General features: G+C 36.1%; 2 protein-coding genes across 5 annotated transcripts; both read left to right on the top strand.

Moving 5' to 3' along the window:
• Window positions 1-1,330: 1,330 nt before the first annotated feature.
• On the top strand, window positions 1,331-5,525 carry LOC125276177 (CD209 antigen-like protein C). Of its 3 annotated transcripts, none has more exons than XM_048203694.1 (7): window positions 1,331-1,472; window positions 2,701-2,793; window positions 2,871-2,960; window positions 3,728-3,799; window positions 3,898-4,049; window positions 4,135-4,247; window positions 4,446-5,525. In XM_048203694.1, exons 1-7 carry the CDS (start codon window positions 1,421-1,423, stop codon window positions 4,639-4,641), a joined length of 768 nt encoding a protein of 255 aa, XP_048059651.1. In that variant the 5' UTR covers window positions 1,331-1,420; the 3' UTR covers window positions 4,642-5,525. The 3 variants fall into 3 exon arrangements, with proteins under 3 accessions (XP_048059651.1, XP_048059650.1, XP_048059653.1); XM_048203693.1 differs by having other exon boundaries at window positions 1,344-1,496; XM_048203696.1 differs by lacking the exon at window positions 3,728-3,799 and having other exon boundaries at window positions 1,344-1,496.
• On the top strand, window positions 5,184-17,747 carry LOC125276178 (CD209 antigen-like protein E). 2 transcript variants are annotated; one of them, XM_048203697.1, is made up of 8 exons: window positions 5,184-5,311; window positions 11,222-11,332; window positions 12,529-12,657; window positions 13,848-13,937; window positions 14,112-14,183; window positions 14,301-14,452; window positions 16,641-16,753; window positions 16,962-17,747. In XM_048203697.1, the coding sequence occupies exons 2-8, from the start codon at window positions 11,266-11,268 to the stop codon at window positions 17,122-17,124; spliced, it is 786 nt and encodes a 261-aa protein (XP_048059654.1). In that variant the 5' UTR covers window positions 5,184-5,311; window positions 11,222-11,265; the 3' UTR covers window positions 17,125-17,747. The 2 variants fall into 2 exon arrangements, with proteins under 2 accessions (XP_048059654.1, XP_048059655.1); XM_048203698.1 differs by lacking the exon at window positions 5,184-5,311 and adding an exon at window positions 10,342-10,394.
• Window positions 17,748-18,035: the final 288 nt, after the last annotated feature.

Genomic DNA, 18,035 nt, shown 5'->3' with positions numbered 1-18,035 from the left:
GTAATACAGTTAAAGGTTTACTGGTTTGTACTGTGTTGTACTGTTATTTGTTTATTTATTTATTTATTTTATTATTGAATTTGGAAACAAAGATGAAGTTCTCAAGGTCAGTGCATACCTTCACTCTAAGGGTCTAAAAACTGAGAAAAAAAAGAAGTCAGGAATCTGGGTGTGATTCTGGAGTCAGACCTTAGTTTCATTAGTCATGTAAAAGCAATAACTAAATCAGCATACTATCATCTCAAAAATATTCCAAGAAATAGATGCTTTATTTCCAGTCAAGACTTAAAGAAACTTGTTCATGCTTTCCCAAAAAGACCATAAGACAGCTGCAAGTCATACTTTTTTTTTTCCTCAGTTGGTCACAACAAAAGTGGCAGGCATGTTACTTCTTACTTTGGTCATACTACCACCGGTGCGGTGACTGACAGCAAACATTAGATTCATCCACGCTGAGGTGCTGTGCCGATGCACAACCCACGTAAAGATTGTAATTCCGCAAATAACTGCAATTGCTGGTTTCAAACAGAGATGGCGACAAAGAGGCAAAACTTACAAACTGCAGCTTTTTTTACGTGGAGACTAAATATACCACCATAGCAAATTTCTCACATTTGTCATAATATCAGCATTATATTCTATGGATTCAATGCATTTGCAGACAATATAGTGACCTGTAACTGTCAAATAACTGTATATTCACTGTTATAGAATAGAGTGCCATTAAATATAGATAATGTGTGTTTTGAAGATGTGGGTTTTCATGAAATAAATAGCCTAAATAAATAAAATAAATAAATGTCAATATAAAAACACACCCAATAATTTTCTAATCAGAGAGTCTAGTGCATCATCAGGTTCATCAGGTTACTTTTGAGACATTGCATACATTTCCATTGATTTCCATCACTTCCATTGATTTCATATGAGGTTAATGATATTCTCGACCACCTTCTGTATGCAACTTACAAAAAAGTTGTTGAAGCTTTACACTTACTTCATAAGTTGAATACAGAAGGCAGTCTGGCGCAAACTATTTTACTTTATAACTTGTTAAATATGGACAGAAGGTCTTTATTAACCCCCGGAGTCATGTGGAATACGTTTTTGAATTTCAAACAAGTGGTTTCTGTGCACTGCAATTATAAAGCTGAGGAGCATCAGGGTCATTATTAATATAACTCTGAATGTATTCGTCTGAAAGAAGACAGTCATATACATCTAGGATGGCTTGAGCAAGAGTACATCTTCGGGTAATTTTCATTTTAAAGTGAACTAATCCTTTAACTGGCAGAGATTAGTTGTTTCACTGAATTTTGATTCATGACTTTTTTCTTCATGACACATTTCCTGTCTTTTTACTTCCTTATTTTCAACTAACAGTTATTTGCCACTGTAAATCTTCTGTCAAACAAATTTAATGGCTTCAGTCTATGAAAATTCAGATTTCATTTTTTCAACAACTGCTTCAGGTGAGAAATGCAGTCAAAGCAAAGGTAAGGCTGGGAATACTTTTATGTATTTAAATTAATTTACGTAGTAGTCAGTTCTGTTTCATGATAGTTCTCCACTTTTGTGGGAAAGGAGAAGACACATGAAGTATCTTACTCAAATACCATTAAAATCTGAACTTTGGGAAAATTTAGGAACAGGGATGGGATTCGTACTCTGCATCACTGTGCCTCGAGCAATAGCATAGGCTTGTGCTCATTTGCTACAACTGGCTCTAACAAAATATTACTTTAAAATGCTGGTAAATTGTTTGTGTTTTACATATTTTTTTAAAGGTTTATTGTGGTGAAGTGAACTGATAAGAGTGAGTTGTGTGCATCCAAGGGTGATAGTTATAGTAGAGCTTTTAAACATTCACAAAATAATGTTTAATGTCAATGTTTTTGGTTTTGGAAAAAAAAAATCCATTCATTTATTTAAATACACTTTTACTTTCTGTACATCCTGTTTTTAGTTTGTAAAATTATGGCACAGGTTGTGGGAATCTAGTGTGTAATGGTGGCAGTGCGCTATGAAGATATACATGACAGTTTTTAATAAACTTTAGAAAACTTTAATCACAGGAACCAAAACACACAATACATAAATGAGAACCAACCAGGAGTAACTAAGGTTCGTTTACTCAACAACAATGTACTAAAAATTGAAGTTTTCGCATACAGATGACAGTGTTGTCAAAACGATCCCTGTTAAGCTAAATGTGAAATTGCAAGAGAAAAAAATATATTAAAAAAAAAAAAAAAAAAATATATATATATATATATATATATATATATATATATATATATATATATATATATATATATGCAACCTGGAAAAAACATGGAAGCTAACTGGCCATTGAAACTGCATGTCACATAGAAAACGCTGTACTCTGCTGCCAGGCCATTAGTTGCTGATGTTCTTTGTAAAAAAACACTGAACACGTAGTACACTGCTGTCCTGTAATTGAACAGCCAAAACGCATAAAGAATTTCATTTCTCTTCAGAGATTTTGGTTCCTAAATAGAGATTCTGATTATGACAAACAACAACTTTAGCTAAACTGAGGCCATTATATTTGTGTTAGAGATTATTGGTGTCTTCTGATTCAAATGTATCTCTACTTGATAAATTAAAAACATGTCAATTTCAGAATAGTTCCTTTTTTTCTTCTTCTCCTTTATCACGCTGGACTTCTAATCACAGGTCAGGAAGAAGTCACTTCATCTAAGTGGACTAAAGTTTTCGGTATCTCTCTTGTTTTTGCTCTCGGGGGTCTCTGTGTTCAGGGGATCATGTGTGAGTATCGCTGATAGTAAATTCTCATTGATGATGCTTTTAACTTGAACATCAACTGGTATTGTTTTCGATTAAAGATAACAATAAGCGTTCAGATTTTGAATTACTGAACGAGCAGCAGCACAACACATCAATGCAACTGTCTGCCCAACAGAATTACAGCGCAAGTGAGTAAAATATATTTTATCAACTATAGTGCATGACACTTTCTTGTTCATAATGAAGCCCATTCAATGAGTGAAACATCCCAAAGCATGCCATCATTTTCTATGATCTGAAAATATGTTGTAGAAGTTTCAAACACTAAAGTTTGTTTCGATTGCTTCAACATATTTCTTGTGCCTCCAAACTCTAAACACAAATGCATAACTTCTCACCCAATACCCCATACTTCCTATTTCAGATCAAAATGAAGCTCTCCACTCAAAGCCATTGTCTTGCTTAACTCATGACCTCAAACATTACACACAAGCCCTAAAAACAAACACACTACAACATAGTTTTACACTCTAGTGAGAGCAATTCAAAACACTGGCAATCAGATAAAGCTCAATGTCTATTACAGTATACAACATAAATAGAGCAGATATACAGTATGTTAAATACAACAGATCCAGTGAAATGTGTTAAACGTTTTGAGAAATGTGTCTTTGTTTCTAGAACTGAATGAATGGTTTGGGGATATTGAGTCAACTGAATCAGTTATAGTGTGTCAGCAATTGAGAAAAACTGTAATAAACAACTGTTCAAACACGAATCAGAATCTCAGTATATATAAAGTGTTGTATTCAAACAATCAAAAAAAAAAAAAAAAAAAGTAAAGCTGGAAAAGAGAGAATGGGAAAGAGAAAGGAGTTTATAGTGTTTATGTCAGTCTTTCTATAAATGGTTGCTTCCTTTTTTAAAACTTTACTATTCATTTTCTCTGTACCAGTCATGGAAAGAAAGTTCGAGAAACTTACATCCAGGTACAAAAGTCTGAGAGAATGGCTTTCCTTTCACGACGGTGAGTTTTGTCAGACTCGTGCGCACAGAGGTGTAATCAACTGTTTATTCACCTCGGAAAGGACTTAACTACAAATTCTTATTCTTTAATATTCACAGCTCAGTCTTGTAACCTCTGCGTAAATGGCTGGATGGTTTGTCGTGAAAAGGTTTATTTCTTCAGCACAGATAAATGCAACTGGTCAAACAGCAGAGATGTCTGCATTTCAAAACAAGCTGACCTGGTCACCATAAGCAGCAAAGTAGAACAGGTAAGCTGGAGAAACTTTATTAAAAACACAATTTAAAAAAAAAACCTGAAGCTGCACAGCAATACAGCTCCTGTGCTTTTTCTAGGACTTTCTGGTGTCTAAAATTAGTGAGACGCACTGGATTGGTCTCAATGATCTGGACACTGAAGGACACTGGGTTTGGGTGAACAACGAAACTCTCAAAGACACTGGAGTACAGTAAGAACTACTGTATCTGTCATAAATCTATATTAATCAGTTATATCTCAGCTGTTGGCTAATTGACATATGAATAAGCAAAGAAAACATACTAGATTTGTATTTTCTACAATAGTTACATGCAAATAGTTACTGTTACATTTGTAATGCTGAACATTCTATGAAGATGATGTTAAATGTTTGTTTCTGCTTCTAAAGGTTCTGGACTGAGAGGCAATTTGGGAAAAGTGAACCTGATAACTGGAGACATGAAGATCCCTCTGGAGAAAACTGCGCTAGTCTGGGAAATATTGACGGCAATTTAAAGACTTGGTTTGATAATCCTTGCAAGACAAAGAAGAAGTTTATCTGTGAAAAAAAATATCCATTCCCCTTTACCGATGACAACAACTGATATGGAAACATTTTCTTTGTATGTTTCTTTGCTTTAAATGCAGCTAGAATATTCAAAGCTGCTCTTCTTGTAGTCTTGTTTCATGCTCATGAAAGAACGTAATGACAAAATGTATTTTGTGTACAGTTGTGCTGTAAAAACTGCATCAACTGAACTTTTATGTTATAACAATAAAATATATTTAGACTGCAATCCATGAACTTATTTTTGCGCCTGTTTGCTGGTTGTTTTTATCTATTCTCCACTAGATGTCACTACTGCAGCAACCTCTACTTTTAACAGCTGTCAAACATTGCAAATGAATAATTTCACATTTAACATCCAATTTTCTAATTTTTACTATATACAAAGCACCAAGCTGTAAGACAAAGAGAGTCAACTTTCTCCAAACTTTTTATTGGCTCGCTCATGTTCTGAGGGAGTGTCATCCTCCTCACGCTTCAAAAGATCCCTAGTTAAAGTAGGGAGGAGAGTCTGGGAGAGTTAGATGTTCTGACATAAATATTATGATGATGATCCTCGACTAGAAAAAGTCCTTGACAGACTCACTTTTCATTTATCAAAGACCCTCTGCATCAAACCTGTTCTCGCTCATCAATACAACTTCAGCAGAGATCAACTGCAGCTTTAACAAATTGCAGGACAAGCTTTTTTCAGACAGGCAGGACATGCAAGTATCAAGTTTAATCTTTCTTTATTGATGCACTAAGTATCTACTCCTTGTCACTGAGGTGCGTTAACTAAAAATCTGATTGTTCCATCAAGCAGCTGATCTGCTGCATTTCAAGTGCTACCATAATTACACGTCTAAGCTAAACAATGTGCATGTTTGTTCAACTACTTTAAGCATTTAGTCTAGTTAATAAAATCTTGTTTGCATTGCATCTGAAGTTGTTTGTATTTTATGCTTATAATTTGGAGTCCCTAATAATGCTGATTGTTGCTATATGCTTTTAAATGTGTTGGATAAATATTAGGATATTACTGCCAATGATCAAGAGAGTAATATCCTCTTATAGTCTAGACATACTCACTAAACATTCACCAGACGAGTGCTGGCCAGATGTTGGAGACTGATTCTGTTAAGAATTCCCCAAATCAGTTACTCCAGCTCAATCCAAATTATAGTAAATTTGTAGCATGTCCTTAATGTCCTTCCAAAGCCTCAAAGAATTGTGAATTTGGCATTAAGAGCAGTAACAGCTCAAAAAAAGAAAGAAAAACATCAACTAGTTTATGCAGCTGTTTCTCCACCCTCTATAGACAAAAGGAATGTTTAGATTCCCAGAAATTCCCTCTGAAATTCCCTCTAATAGATTCACTCTGATCTTTATTATATAATTCAAAAGTAGAAATATAATTTCTAAAACATGCCAATAATATCTTACCTCTGTCCTGTAAGCATTTGCCATCTGAAGCAGTTGATATATACATATATATATATATATATATATATATATATATATATATATATATATATATATATATATATATATATACTAAAAACCTTTTTATGTGTAGGAATACTGACAACAATCTAAAGCAAGACCTTTCAGTGTGATTTTTGCAAGATGTTTGGATAGAATCCAATCCTTCTTTGGATTTGCTTATTTGTTATCTTTTCTCCAGTGAAGTATGTCCTTTAGCGCTTCACTGGAAGTAAGACATGTAACTTTAACGTACCACAAAAAAACAAATCCAAATAAGGGTGCTATCCAAACTATCCTGTTCTGTAAGTCTTTCTTAAATTTAGAAGCTCTAAATTATGTCAAAACAGTCAAACTAGTCCACTCATACAAACACAGCTTTTTATATAGACAGCCCATTCATTTTTCATGTACTCATTTTTTGCTCTTAAAGTGTTCTTCATAAGCACTTTTTGTTAAACTAGTTCTCTAGTAACTCTACTAGTAACTCTCTTCACATCCTGATAGCAAATAATAATAGTAGGCTATATATATATATATATATATATATATATATATATATATATATATATATGAAGAGTTCAGATGCAAAAGCCTCTAAGTGCCACCTGAAAGTTTCTTCTAAAATGAGCATTTTTATCAAGCTTGTATGTTTAGGTTCAGTAATTTCACTTTAATGTAAATTAATAGGTCATTTTCATTGCCATTAAAGTGAAATAACTGAACATAAACATACAAGCTTGATAAAAATGCTCATTTTAGAAGAAAATTTCAGATGGCACTTAGAGGCTTTTGCATCTGAACTCTTCATATATATATATATATATATATATATATATATATATATATATATATATATATATATTATTTGGAAGTCTCAGGAACAAAAAAAAATGTTTGTCCTATCATAGGATGTGTCCTAAATACTCACTGAGAAACAACAAGCTTATGCAGTTAACCCAATGTTGTAACTACTGTAATTACGAAATGGCAACCCGTGACGTTCTACTTGGAGCTGCATGTTAATTTATGCATTTTTCTGGCAACACTATGAACGGCGAAATGAATCTGCAGCAGTCAGGTGGTACAAGTCAGAGCTGTGCAAGTTGTTCACATTCGTTATTATTGTAATGTTATGTGCTTTGAGACATGAAGTAATTTAACGCCGTTTCTCGTGACGCTTTGCAGACCCTGCTCTGCTGTGCGCGTTCATGTGTTTTGGAGGAGGCGTGGCTTTGGAGATGCTCTAAAGGGAGGGTGGGATCTCATGTTTTCAAAACTAGCTTGCCATAGAGTGCTGCAGGGATGCATATTTGTAGGCCAAAACCCAGAAATTAGTTAGCATTTAGCACTTCCGGTTCCATCGTCCGGAAGTCAGTAGGTGTGTCTGAAATAGCATACTCTGTTGAGTAGGTACTTATTTTGAATTAATTATTTTAATAGTATGAGTGTGTGTAGTATGTATGTAATCTGGATGTACTACATTCGCCATGCTGTCATTATAATATGACCTAAAATTTTTTGCATTGTAAGATGTCTTTAGATAGACTACCAGTCATTCATTGTAAATGTATTTTAAATGTAGAAGATATGATATATAACTATATTAAATGTGGAAGAAATGGTAGGATATATATGCAGGTCTATAACCACTGTAGACATTCAACACTGAGAGGGACAATTATAAATGACCAAATTACGCATGTCTGTATAGGCTCCTTGCCGTCAAAACCAGATAAATACTGTTTCTGTTTTGAACGCAATTTTCTTGAGTTGTCTGGTTTTCATAAAGAGCATATTTTTCATAGTTATTGTCATTTTGTTTGATTTAAAGTTTAAATGCACTCAATTATTGTTACAGTTCTGTTTAGTTGGTTTCATTTTCATGGACTCTTATTTTGTCTCTTTCAGTCACATGTGTTCCTCTGTTTAGTTTTCCCGCTCTTTCCTTTGTTGTCATGGTTACTAATATGATTTGCTATCACTCTCAGATGTTTCTGTTTAATCTCCTCATTTACCTGTGTATTTAAATTCCTGTGTTTTCAGTGCATGTTGTCTGGTCTTGTTTATGTTATGCTGTGCTACCCTGTTGGAATTGCCTGTGTTTTATTAAAGACTTAATAGTATACTCGTCTTTATTTTCTTCGTGCGTTTATGTACAGCATCTTTAACAGAAGACCGGACCTGAAAGTGATTATGGACATTGCGTCTATAAACGTTGTCCCAGTATGGGACAACACAATGTTGAGTGGAGCAGCTATTTTTATTTTTCAAAATGGCTGAAACCTGGAGGAATACATAGAGGAGTTTCTCAACACTTGCCACCTTGCCAGTTGCGATGACGTCTGCGTGATGGAAGACTTCCGGTGTGGACTAGATGACGACATTCGCTTCGTCATGCCCCATGGAGATCCGTGCTGGTCCCTAAAGGACTACATCTGTTTTGCACTGTGGGTGAATGGATCCACATTCACAATGGACGAAGCGGATGTTGACAGTAACATCAACGTCCAGTCCCACCTCGCAGACGTCTCACAGCCTGACCCAGAACCCAACCCGTCTCCACCCCAATCGACGGACTGTACGCCAGAGCCCCCTGCAGACTGGATGCCTTCTTCCTGCTGTGACCGGTGAGCCAGTACCTCAGGAAAGGAGGACAACGCACACCATCGACCTGGAGCCGAAGCTCTGAGCGTGCTGGTCCACCTCAACCAATCGTCCTGACTTCTACGCCGACGCTCCTTCCACACTCGTTTCCGGCAGTGACTATCAGCCATTCGGCTTCACCGGGTTCCCTTGGACCATCGGCTCTACCCAGGTCAGACCTCGCCACTCCTCCACGTCCGTTGCCCTCCGGCCCTCCACCCCTTCGGCTCCGGCATGCTCCACCTTCCCTGAGCATCACCTCTGCCCTCGGTCACCCCAGCTCAACCTCTGGCCTCTGGATCCCTACCGTCTCCTCGGAGGGGCGTCGCTTTGGCTCCGTCACGGCCACCCTGGTCTTCAGCGTCCCATCACTCCCTCGGCTCTCCGGCTGCGACGTGGGCTTGCCATACCGAGGTTACAGTTCCGTCTATCGTCACCAGGATGTCGACAGCCAAGTCGACACATTGGCTCTCGTTCTGGTCGAGCTCTGGGTCTGCACCATCTGGACTTTCTACACTTCTCCTCTGTGGCTGCTACCTCCATCTACTCCTCCATTATTTATTCCATCTGCCTCGACCGTCTCTCTGCCTGCTCCTCTCTCCATCCCTGCGCCTTCTCCTCGCCCACCTCCCAAGCCCCCACCATCCCTCCCTCTACTCCTCTGTTACGGCGCGATGACGCGCCTTTCCGAGAGGGGGCTTAATGTTACAGTTCTGTTTAGTTGGTTTCATTTTCATGGACTCTTATTTCCTCTGTTTAGTTTTCCCGCTCTTTCCTTTGTCATGGTTACTAATATGATTTGCTATCACTCTCAGCTGTTTCCATTTAATCTCATTTACCTGTGTATTTAAGTTCCTGTGTTCCAGTATACTCATAGTTCCAGTATACTCATATATTTTCTTTGTGCGTTTATGTACAACATCTTTAACAATTATATCTGGATATCACGTTTCAATGTTCAACTAAAGATTTCCACTTGTTTTCAAGTGAGTGCAGCATTTAAAAACAACTATTCCTTCCCACTTCCAATTCTTCTGAATGTTATGTAGGACATTCCTTGTTCCTTATTCACTAGTGAAGCTGACAACTTACCAATGTTCTCCATTCCCGCCTGTTCCTCCTTTGGGGTTGAATGAAACCACATGAAAACAAACATGATCTGTGCAATGCTTCCAGTCGACATAATGTCAGGAAGGAAATAAGAGAGGGAACTACAATAAGCTGACCAGATTTATTTTCATAAATCCACAGCTAATTGCTATGATAACAAATGTCTCAGTTTCCATATGACAAATTCTGAAAAAATATTGAACCAACACTGTAAAAAAAAAATTCCCAAGTTATATTTCCCAAAATAGATTTGCATTTCCTAAAAATAAAGAACAGTGTTAAACATTTAGGTAAGTTTCGTTCCATTCCTTTTCATTCCCCTTTACTGATGATGGAACTTTACTTTGCTGGAACATTCCAACTATAACCTCTCCCACAAAACCTCACTGTAGATATTTTTAATGAACAAACTATTAAATTTAATATATATATATATATATATATATATATATATATATAATAAATTTTGTGATAATTTTGGTTTTGTAACTGCATGTATACACTGTATGTGAATATATATACAACCATAGATGCAACATCTTTAAACAGTGACACACAGCCTCAATGTCGGTATGTACTGCACATTACACTGTGTGTATTTACTGAAACATGGCCTATTTTACATGCATACGTGTTTGTTTAAATGTAAAAGGACATGAGTGTTTTCAAGCTGAATGTCATTATGCTCTGTTAAAGGTCCCGTTTTTCGTGGTTTTTTGAAGCTTTGATTGTGTTTATAGTGTGCAATATAACATGTGTTCATGTTTCGCGTGTAAAAAAACACAGTATCTTTCACATAATTTACTTATCTGTATACCGCTGTTTCCACTGTCATAAAAACGGGCTGATGACTTCCTTGTTCTATGAAGTCCCTCCTTCAGAAATACGTAACGAGTTCTGATTGTGCCAGCGGTTCCTGTGTTGTGATTTGACAGCAGCTTAGCGAACCTTGCCCGGAAAGGTCACGCCTCTTACCATAACGTGGAGATGCACGCGCTCAGTGTTATTGTAAACATGTCTTTAATTTTACCCTATCAATTTGAGCCGGAATCAGACCCGGTGATTGGACTGCGGGATGAAAATAACAGCGTTTCGACGACATGGCGACAAACACACTCTACAAAGGAAGGAAGTAGAGGAATGTAGTCCAAACTGGCCGTTCGATGTAGGCGACTTCTGTTAAATAAAATATCTCGCTTGGCATTGAACTTTGAGCTTTAAAAGTTTACAGATTTTATTTATACTCTAACAACAACATTACACACTAACGAAAGTTTGAAACATGGGATCACGAAGAACGGGACCTTTAAATGTTTATTAAAAGCCTTTTGTATTTCCCGTCTGTACAAATCACTCTTATTACTGTACTTATACATCTGTGGCTTTCTTGTTCATAGCAAAAGTTCAACCAGAAGGGCACGTCTTCTATTGGGTTGATGAAATGGATTCAGTCAATGAAAGTAATGATTACATGCCAGCTTCAGGTGCCAAATGCTCTCAGTACAAAGGTAAGATATTATTGTCATGTTTTAGAGTTTATATTCTGCTCATTTCTGTTAAGAGAGTACATATTGAAAACTTTCTGAGAAGAAAACGGGCATCCGGATCATATTAGCAAGATTATCACAGCAGAAAGACCTTTGTGTAAAATGTTTCATGCTTTTGTTAAATGAAAGGGGTCATGACATGATTTTTTTTATTATTATTTTAATATGTTCCTTGAGGTTCACTTATAATGTTCTGAAATGATCTTGTTTTTAAGGCACTACTCCATTAAGGCTCATCAGTAAACGGCCACTTTTATGATTGGCTAACATCATTTCATGGGAAACTGTTTCAACGCCCACTCACTATTGCACATGAGTATTTTAAAATCATTATCCATATAAAACCATCATTTACAGACAAAGCATTATGAAATCATTTACTTATGGTTTGTGATGTAGCTGCTGTCAGATCCAATACAGTTAGTTGGCTGCTTCATCTTTCAACAAACAGTTTCTTTGCAAACTCTCCAAATACAGTGTGCCTCGTTTACAAAACAATATGCTCAGAACAAACATATAGTCCTCCGATGCGGTCCTTGACGACATTACGACTTCTTTCTGATGCTGGGATCCTTCTGAAGTCTGTACAGATACACAAAAGAGCTGTTCAATATATAGACGCAACAAAGCAACTGAATGCAAGTGGGCGGAGCCTATGGTGCGATGATGTAAAACTATTCGTCGATGTCTTCCACTGAAGGCAATCATATGCAAATGTATTTGCCCATGTGAACCATTTTTGGAACTTGATTAAAAATCTTGGTTTATAATTCGGAGTATGTTTTAAGCTATGAAACTTCTAATGGTACAAAGATCTCTTACATGTCGAAACATAAAGGCAAAATGTCATGACCCCTTTAAATGAGTCATGAATCTGGTGTTTCTAATCAATTGTTACAGCATACTGTTTTTCATGTGACCAAAAGAATCCCCATTTTGTTTGTATTAGTTTTAAATGCCCACAATTCACAAATGACATGAGGTGTTTTGAAGAAGCTGAAGAACATGGTACAACTAAGAAATTGTTACATTTGTAATTTGTGAAATTCAAGAATAGCTATAGACAGTGAATAATCAGGAAACTGACCCTATAAAGAAAGTCAGGGATTTGGAAGTTATTAGTCTGAGATACTTTAACACATAATTTCTGACCCCAGTGAACTCCATTCAAATGCAAGAACGAGAGACAGAAGTAATTTCTCCTAAGTGGAATAAAGTTCTTCAGATTGTTCTGGGTTTCTCTCTTGTTTTTGCTCTCGGAGGTCTCTGCGCTCTCTGGACACTCTGTGAGTATAACTGATACTTTATTAAATGTATTTGGATTCATATTTTTGGTGTTACAGGGCTTGAATTTTGGGGTGGGACTGAGCGTATTGCACATAACTTTACTCATTCCTGCAGATTTTGTGCTCACACCCAGCGTGCGCAAACATAATGCCGTCTCTGTCTCAGTCCTAAATTGAGTTCTTTTTCACTGCTTATTGCGCTTAAACAGTCAAATACAAACAAATTAATGTTAAAATGCCAGTCTTGTCGAGTATTCATGTAAACACAGTCTGTTATGTTTTAAGTTAAGTTAAGATGGAATTACATGTGTAACAGTATAATGGATCTGTGCGTCAGGACTTAAAGTAACTGCAGCCTAATATACCTGCTGCCAAATTATAAGAAAATATTACAAATATCTGTCAGTTTTTCCCCATGGTATTGATGTCAGAATTGTGGCCAGTGAAAATTATGAGTGGCTAGTAACTTTGGAAAACCACAATGTCACGGGTAAAGAAGGCTGGATACAATTGCAAGTTAATATCTCTTTATTAGAGCTTTACGCCAGATGATAGTGGACAAACAAACACACACAGTAGCAACACAGACAGCAGGAGAGGGGTAACACAGGGACTTTGATGGGCGGTGAATGTCCGTGGTGAATGGTGATCCGAGAGGTGAGTCCGTGTGTCCGTGTGATGATCCGTGAACATAATCCAGAACGAGTAATCCAATGAAACAGACAGGAACCAGGAAACAGCGACGAGAAATCCAATCCAGGAACATACAACACGAGAATACAACGGGACAAACACCAGGACTCCAAACAACGATCTGACAAACATGAGACGAAAGACAAGGCGTTAAATAGGCAGGTTGTAATGATCCACAGCTGCCGCTGATCAGTAATCAGCGGCGACGCCCACACAGAACAATCAAGTGACACATCCCAAAACCTTCACACAGACAACAGTATGAGACAGCGGATTAGTGAACCGTGACACACAAGCCACAATGGCTGGTGACCAAAAAAGTTAATGTCAAGCCCTGAATGTGTTTATTACTTAAATATAATTAACTGTACTAAATCGCATATTGAATTGTGATTGGTCTGTTTATACATCTATTTGCATCCTGAACTGTAACTGATCTTGCCTGCCTCTCATGACCCCGCTGCTGCTACTGCTGCTATGGTTTTGTCTTTAATCAGATAATAATAAGCGTGCTGATTTCGAATCACTGAATGAGCAGCACATCATGGTTTCAAAGCAACTGGCAGCTCAAGAGATCAACAGCACAGGTGACAAAACTATATTTAGTAAATGCCAAAGAACATGTTTGTGACGTTTCATTAACAGAACTGAAAATGAATGCGTGAAGCTAAAATGAAAGAGCTAAAAGAACTCATAAGAAGAGTTCATATTTCTAAATGGCTTCTTGTTTCTCTTTTATGTTTTAATTGTCTTTTCATCAGCCCTGAAGAAAGAGTTTAATGATCTTACAGCCAGATACAACACACTCAGAGAATGGCTGTCCTTTTATGATGGTGAGTGTCAGCTAAGTGTGACACAAAGTGTGAATATTTTTGCTCATGGATCCAGTTTGATTAAGTTCATGATCTAAATAATGGAAGGTTTAATCACACTTTATTCATTACTCACAGCTCAGTCTTGTAATCTCTCTGCGGATGGCTGGATAGCTTGTCGTGGAAAGCTGTATTTATTCAGCTCTGATAAACTGAACTGGTCGAGCAGTCGAGATGTCTGTGTTTCTAAAGGAGCCGATCTGGTCACCATAACCAGCCGATCAGAACAGGCAAGTCAGATCAATTATTAAATAATTGATAGTAGATGTAGTAGCATTATGAAAAAGTTTTTGTCACATGTGATTTTGGAGGTGATTTTGTTTTAGTTCTCAAGATGCACTAGGTAATTTTTTTCCTCGGTAAAATGTTTTACTGAATAGTAGTAGAATAGCATACTTTTGATAAATACATTTAAAAGTATGAGATGAAAGAGATGAAAAATTCAGCCATATCAGTGACTTAGTCAGGATCTGCTCACCTCCTCTGCCTAATAATATATAAAGGATGATGTACATCAGCTGGTTGTTATCTTAAATAAAAGGGTAATGGAAAATAAGTCTCGAATCACCCTGAGGGAGTTTATTTTGTGATAACAACCAGCTCAGTGTACATTATCCCTAGACAGCTATGTGATAGTCAAGACTAAGAGAGTGGTCTGTTATTCTTTGTTGCTATTGATGACAGTCATTATCAGGAAATATCAGACAGAGGAATGCTGCCAATGACCAATCAGAATACAGTATTTCAGAGAGCAGTGCAGGGAGTCTGTTATTGCACAATAAACCCAGATAGGGTGATCAGTCTTGTATCTTATTTTACGGAAGAAAGAAAAAAAAAAAAATATATTATATATATATATATATATATATATATATATATATATATATATATATATTATTATTATTATTATTATTATTATTATTAGCTCACTTGTAAAGCTTGCACAATGTGTGACATTGCCACTCAGGATTGGTCACTTGTCTGTTGGTTGTCTACCACTATTTGAGTAAAGTTAATGCAAGTAAATAAAATTAATTATGGCTAAACCCTTTCATAGCACACCTTTACATATTCCTAGCACACTTAAATGGTTATAGTTATAGTTCACCCATAAATGAAAATTCTGGCATTATTTACTCACCTCAAGTTGTTCCAAACCTTTGGTTACAAACATTTTTCAAAATATCTTCTTTTGTTTTCTGTTGATGAAAGAAAATCATACAGGTTTGAAACAACTTGAGGGTGAGTAAATGATGACAAAAATGTAATTGATTTCATTTTTGGGTGAACTATACCTTTAAGACAACGATATAGCCTATAGAATAGAATAGAATAAAAGGAATAGAATAAAAGTCCATACCACAACTAAAACAATAACAGCACAGAGAAATAATGTAGTTGGAATCACTTTCATAATGATTTTTTTTTCCAGCTGATGAATGTTCAAAACATTGACAGCCAATCAGAATCCATTCTGCTTAAAGGGTTAGTTCACCCAAAAATGAAAATTCTGTCATTTATTACTCACCCTCATGCCGTTCCACACCCGTAAGACCTTCGTTAATCTTCGGAACACAAATTAAGATATTTTAGTTGAAATTCGATGACTCTGTGAGGCCTTCATAGGGAGCAATGACACTTCCTCTCTCAAGATCCATAAAGGTACTAAAAACATATTTAAATTGGTTCATGTGAGTACAGTGGTTCAATATTAATAACATAAAGCAACGATAATATTTTTGGTGCACAAAAAAAAAAAAAAAAAAAAACACTACAGTGATGGCCGATTTCAAAACACTGCTTCCGGAAGCATCGGAGCATAAATGAATCAGTGTATTGAATCATGATTCAGATCGTGTGTCAAACTGCCAATGGCTGAAATCACGTGACTTTGGCGCTCTGAACAGCAGATTCGATACACTGATTCATTTATGCTCCAAAGCTTCCTGAAGCAGTGTTTTGAAATCGGCCATCATTAAATAAGTTTTTTTTTTTTTTTTTTTTTTTTTGGCGCTCCAAAAATATTCTCGTCGCTTTATAATATTAATATTGAACCACTGCATTTACATGAACCTATTTAAATATGTTTTTAGTACCTTTTTGGATCTTGAGAGAGGAAATACCATTGCTCCCTATGGAGGCCTCACAGAGCCATCGGATTTCAACTAAAATATCTTAATTTGTGTTCCGAAGATCAACGAAGGTCTTACGGGTGTGGAACGGCATGAGGGTGAGTAATAAATGACAGAATTTTCATTTTTGGGTGAACTAACCATTTAAACAAGCTCAAGCATCTAAAGCGGCAGACGACAAACCTGCAGCACACGCTGTAGAATAAACAGAATGATATCATCCGCTGGTTTTTTTTTTTTTTTACTATTTTTACTATTTGTGTGACACTATAATTTTTGTCTTTAGGACTTTCTGCTCTCCAAAATTAAAATTACGCACTGGATTGGTCTCAATGATCTGGACACTGAAGGACACTGGGTTTGGGTGAATAACCAAACTCTCAATGAAACTGGAGTACAGTAAGAACTCTGCATGTGTGATCTGTTTTATCATATACTCATAATGTAAATAATGACATTTTAATGACATGATTGTGAACTTATGACAACTGAGAACCAACAAAAAGTGCATAAAAAACATGAACAATCAAAATCACTAAAACTACAGCTAAAATTATAGCAAGGGAAAATGTGTTTTTACTTGGATTTGCTTGTTTGTGTGTTAAAGGTTCTGGTTCAATGAGGAGCCGAGACAACCTGATAACTGGAGAGTACAGGATCCGTCTGGAGAGAACTGTGCTAGTCTGGGAGATCATTATGGCAATTTTCAATCTTGGTTTGATGCTTCTTGTAAAACAGAGAAAAAGTTTATCTGTGAAAAGAAATATTAATATGCCTACATCAGTGGAACTAATTAATGAGGTCTATTTTGATTTTACATGCACATAAAACTAGAGGGAGGACTCTTTTGGATTTACAAGTTAAAATGTTCTATTTTTCCTCCACTGAACTGAATTGAAAGCTCCATTATAATGTCCTGACTAACTTTACATTTTAATCTACAGTATAAGCTCTAAAGCAGACTATATCTGTTAATGCAAAAGCTTTTTGTTTTGATTCTTCACACATCACTTGCAGTCATGCTTTTGTATGAAACTGCTGTGAGCAGACGACAGCCTTGTGGTTGGACAAGATCTGGGGCCTGTACCATGAAGCCAGATTAGCTGGCTAGCCAGGTAAGTTTCAGATTAGTTTGCGTGAATCCTGGGTTTTAGGTACTATGAAAGTGACTTGGCTTTTAGCGGTGTTCATCACCATAGTAACTTGCGCTCCACGGCTAACCTGCTCCAGGGCAGGTTATGTTCTGGTTCAGAGATCTCAAACCAAAATTGGGCCAATCGGATGTGAGCTAAATGAACAGACACATCCAACGCAATAAAGTCACTCCCCCAGTTTCTCGTCCTCCAAATTAAAGGTCACTATATAGCAAAAAAAAAAATTAACAATGAAATTGTCTGGCTTTAATGATAATTTCTTAGAATGATTTTATGATTTATATATGATTTATATAATAATTCAATTGTGTGTGTGTGTGTATATATATATATATATATATATAATTGAATTATTATATAAATCATATATAAATCATAAATATATGATTTATCATTTATTATTATTATTATTATTTTATTATAAATCATATTTATTATTATTATTATTAATCCATTACACAAGCAATTTTAGTTTAATAGTTATTATTAATGATTTAGTTTCAATGAATATTAATATATAGCCTACA

Source organism: Megalobrama amblycephala, linkage group LG9, assembly GCF_018812025.1.
Source record: "Megalobrama amblycephala isolate DHTTF-2021 linkage group LG9, ASM1881202v1, whole genome shotgun sequence".
In the NCBI taxonomy this organism is placed as follows: Eukaryota; Metazoa; Chordata; class Actinopteri; order Cypriniformes; family Xenocyprididae; genus Megalobrama; species Megalobrama amblycephala.
This window is presented reverse-complemented; position numbering and strand designations above follow the sequence as displayed.

Coding starts and splice junctions, on each gene's coding strand:
- LOC125276177 (XM_048203693.1), top strand. CDS start 1,421: ATGGCTTCAGTCTATGAAAATTCAGATTTCATTTTTTCAACAACTGCT. Junction 1,497..2,700: donor GAAATGCAGTCAAAGCAAAG/GTAAGGCTGGGA, acceptor TTCTAATCACAG/GTCAGGAAGAAGTCACTTCA. Junction 4,050..4,134: donor TAAGCAGCAAAGTAGAACAG/GTAAGCTGGAGA, acceptor TGCTTTTTCTAG/GACTTTCTGGTGTCTAAAAT.
- LOC125276178 (XM_048203697.1), top strand. CDS start 11,266: ATGGATTCAGTCAATGAAAGTAATGATTACATGCCAGCTTCAGGTGCC. Junction 14,184..14,300: donor ATGGCTGTCCTTTTATGATG/GTGAGTGTCAGC, acceptor CATTACTCACAG/CTCAGTCTTGTAATCTCTCT. Junction 14,453..16,640: donor TAACCAGCCGATCAGAACAG/GCAAGTCAGATC, acceptor TTTTGTCTTTAG/GACTTTCTGCTCTCCAAAAT.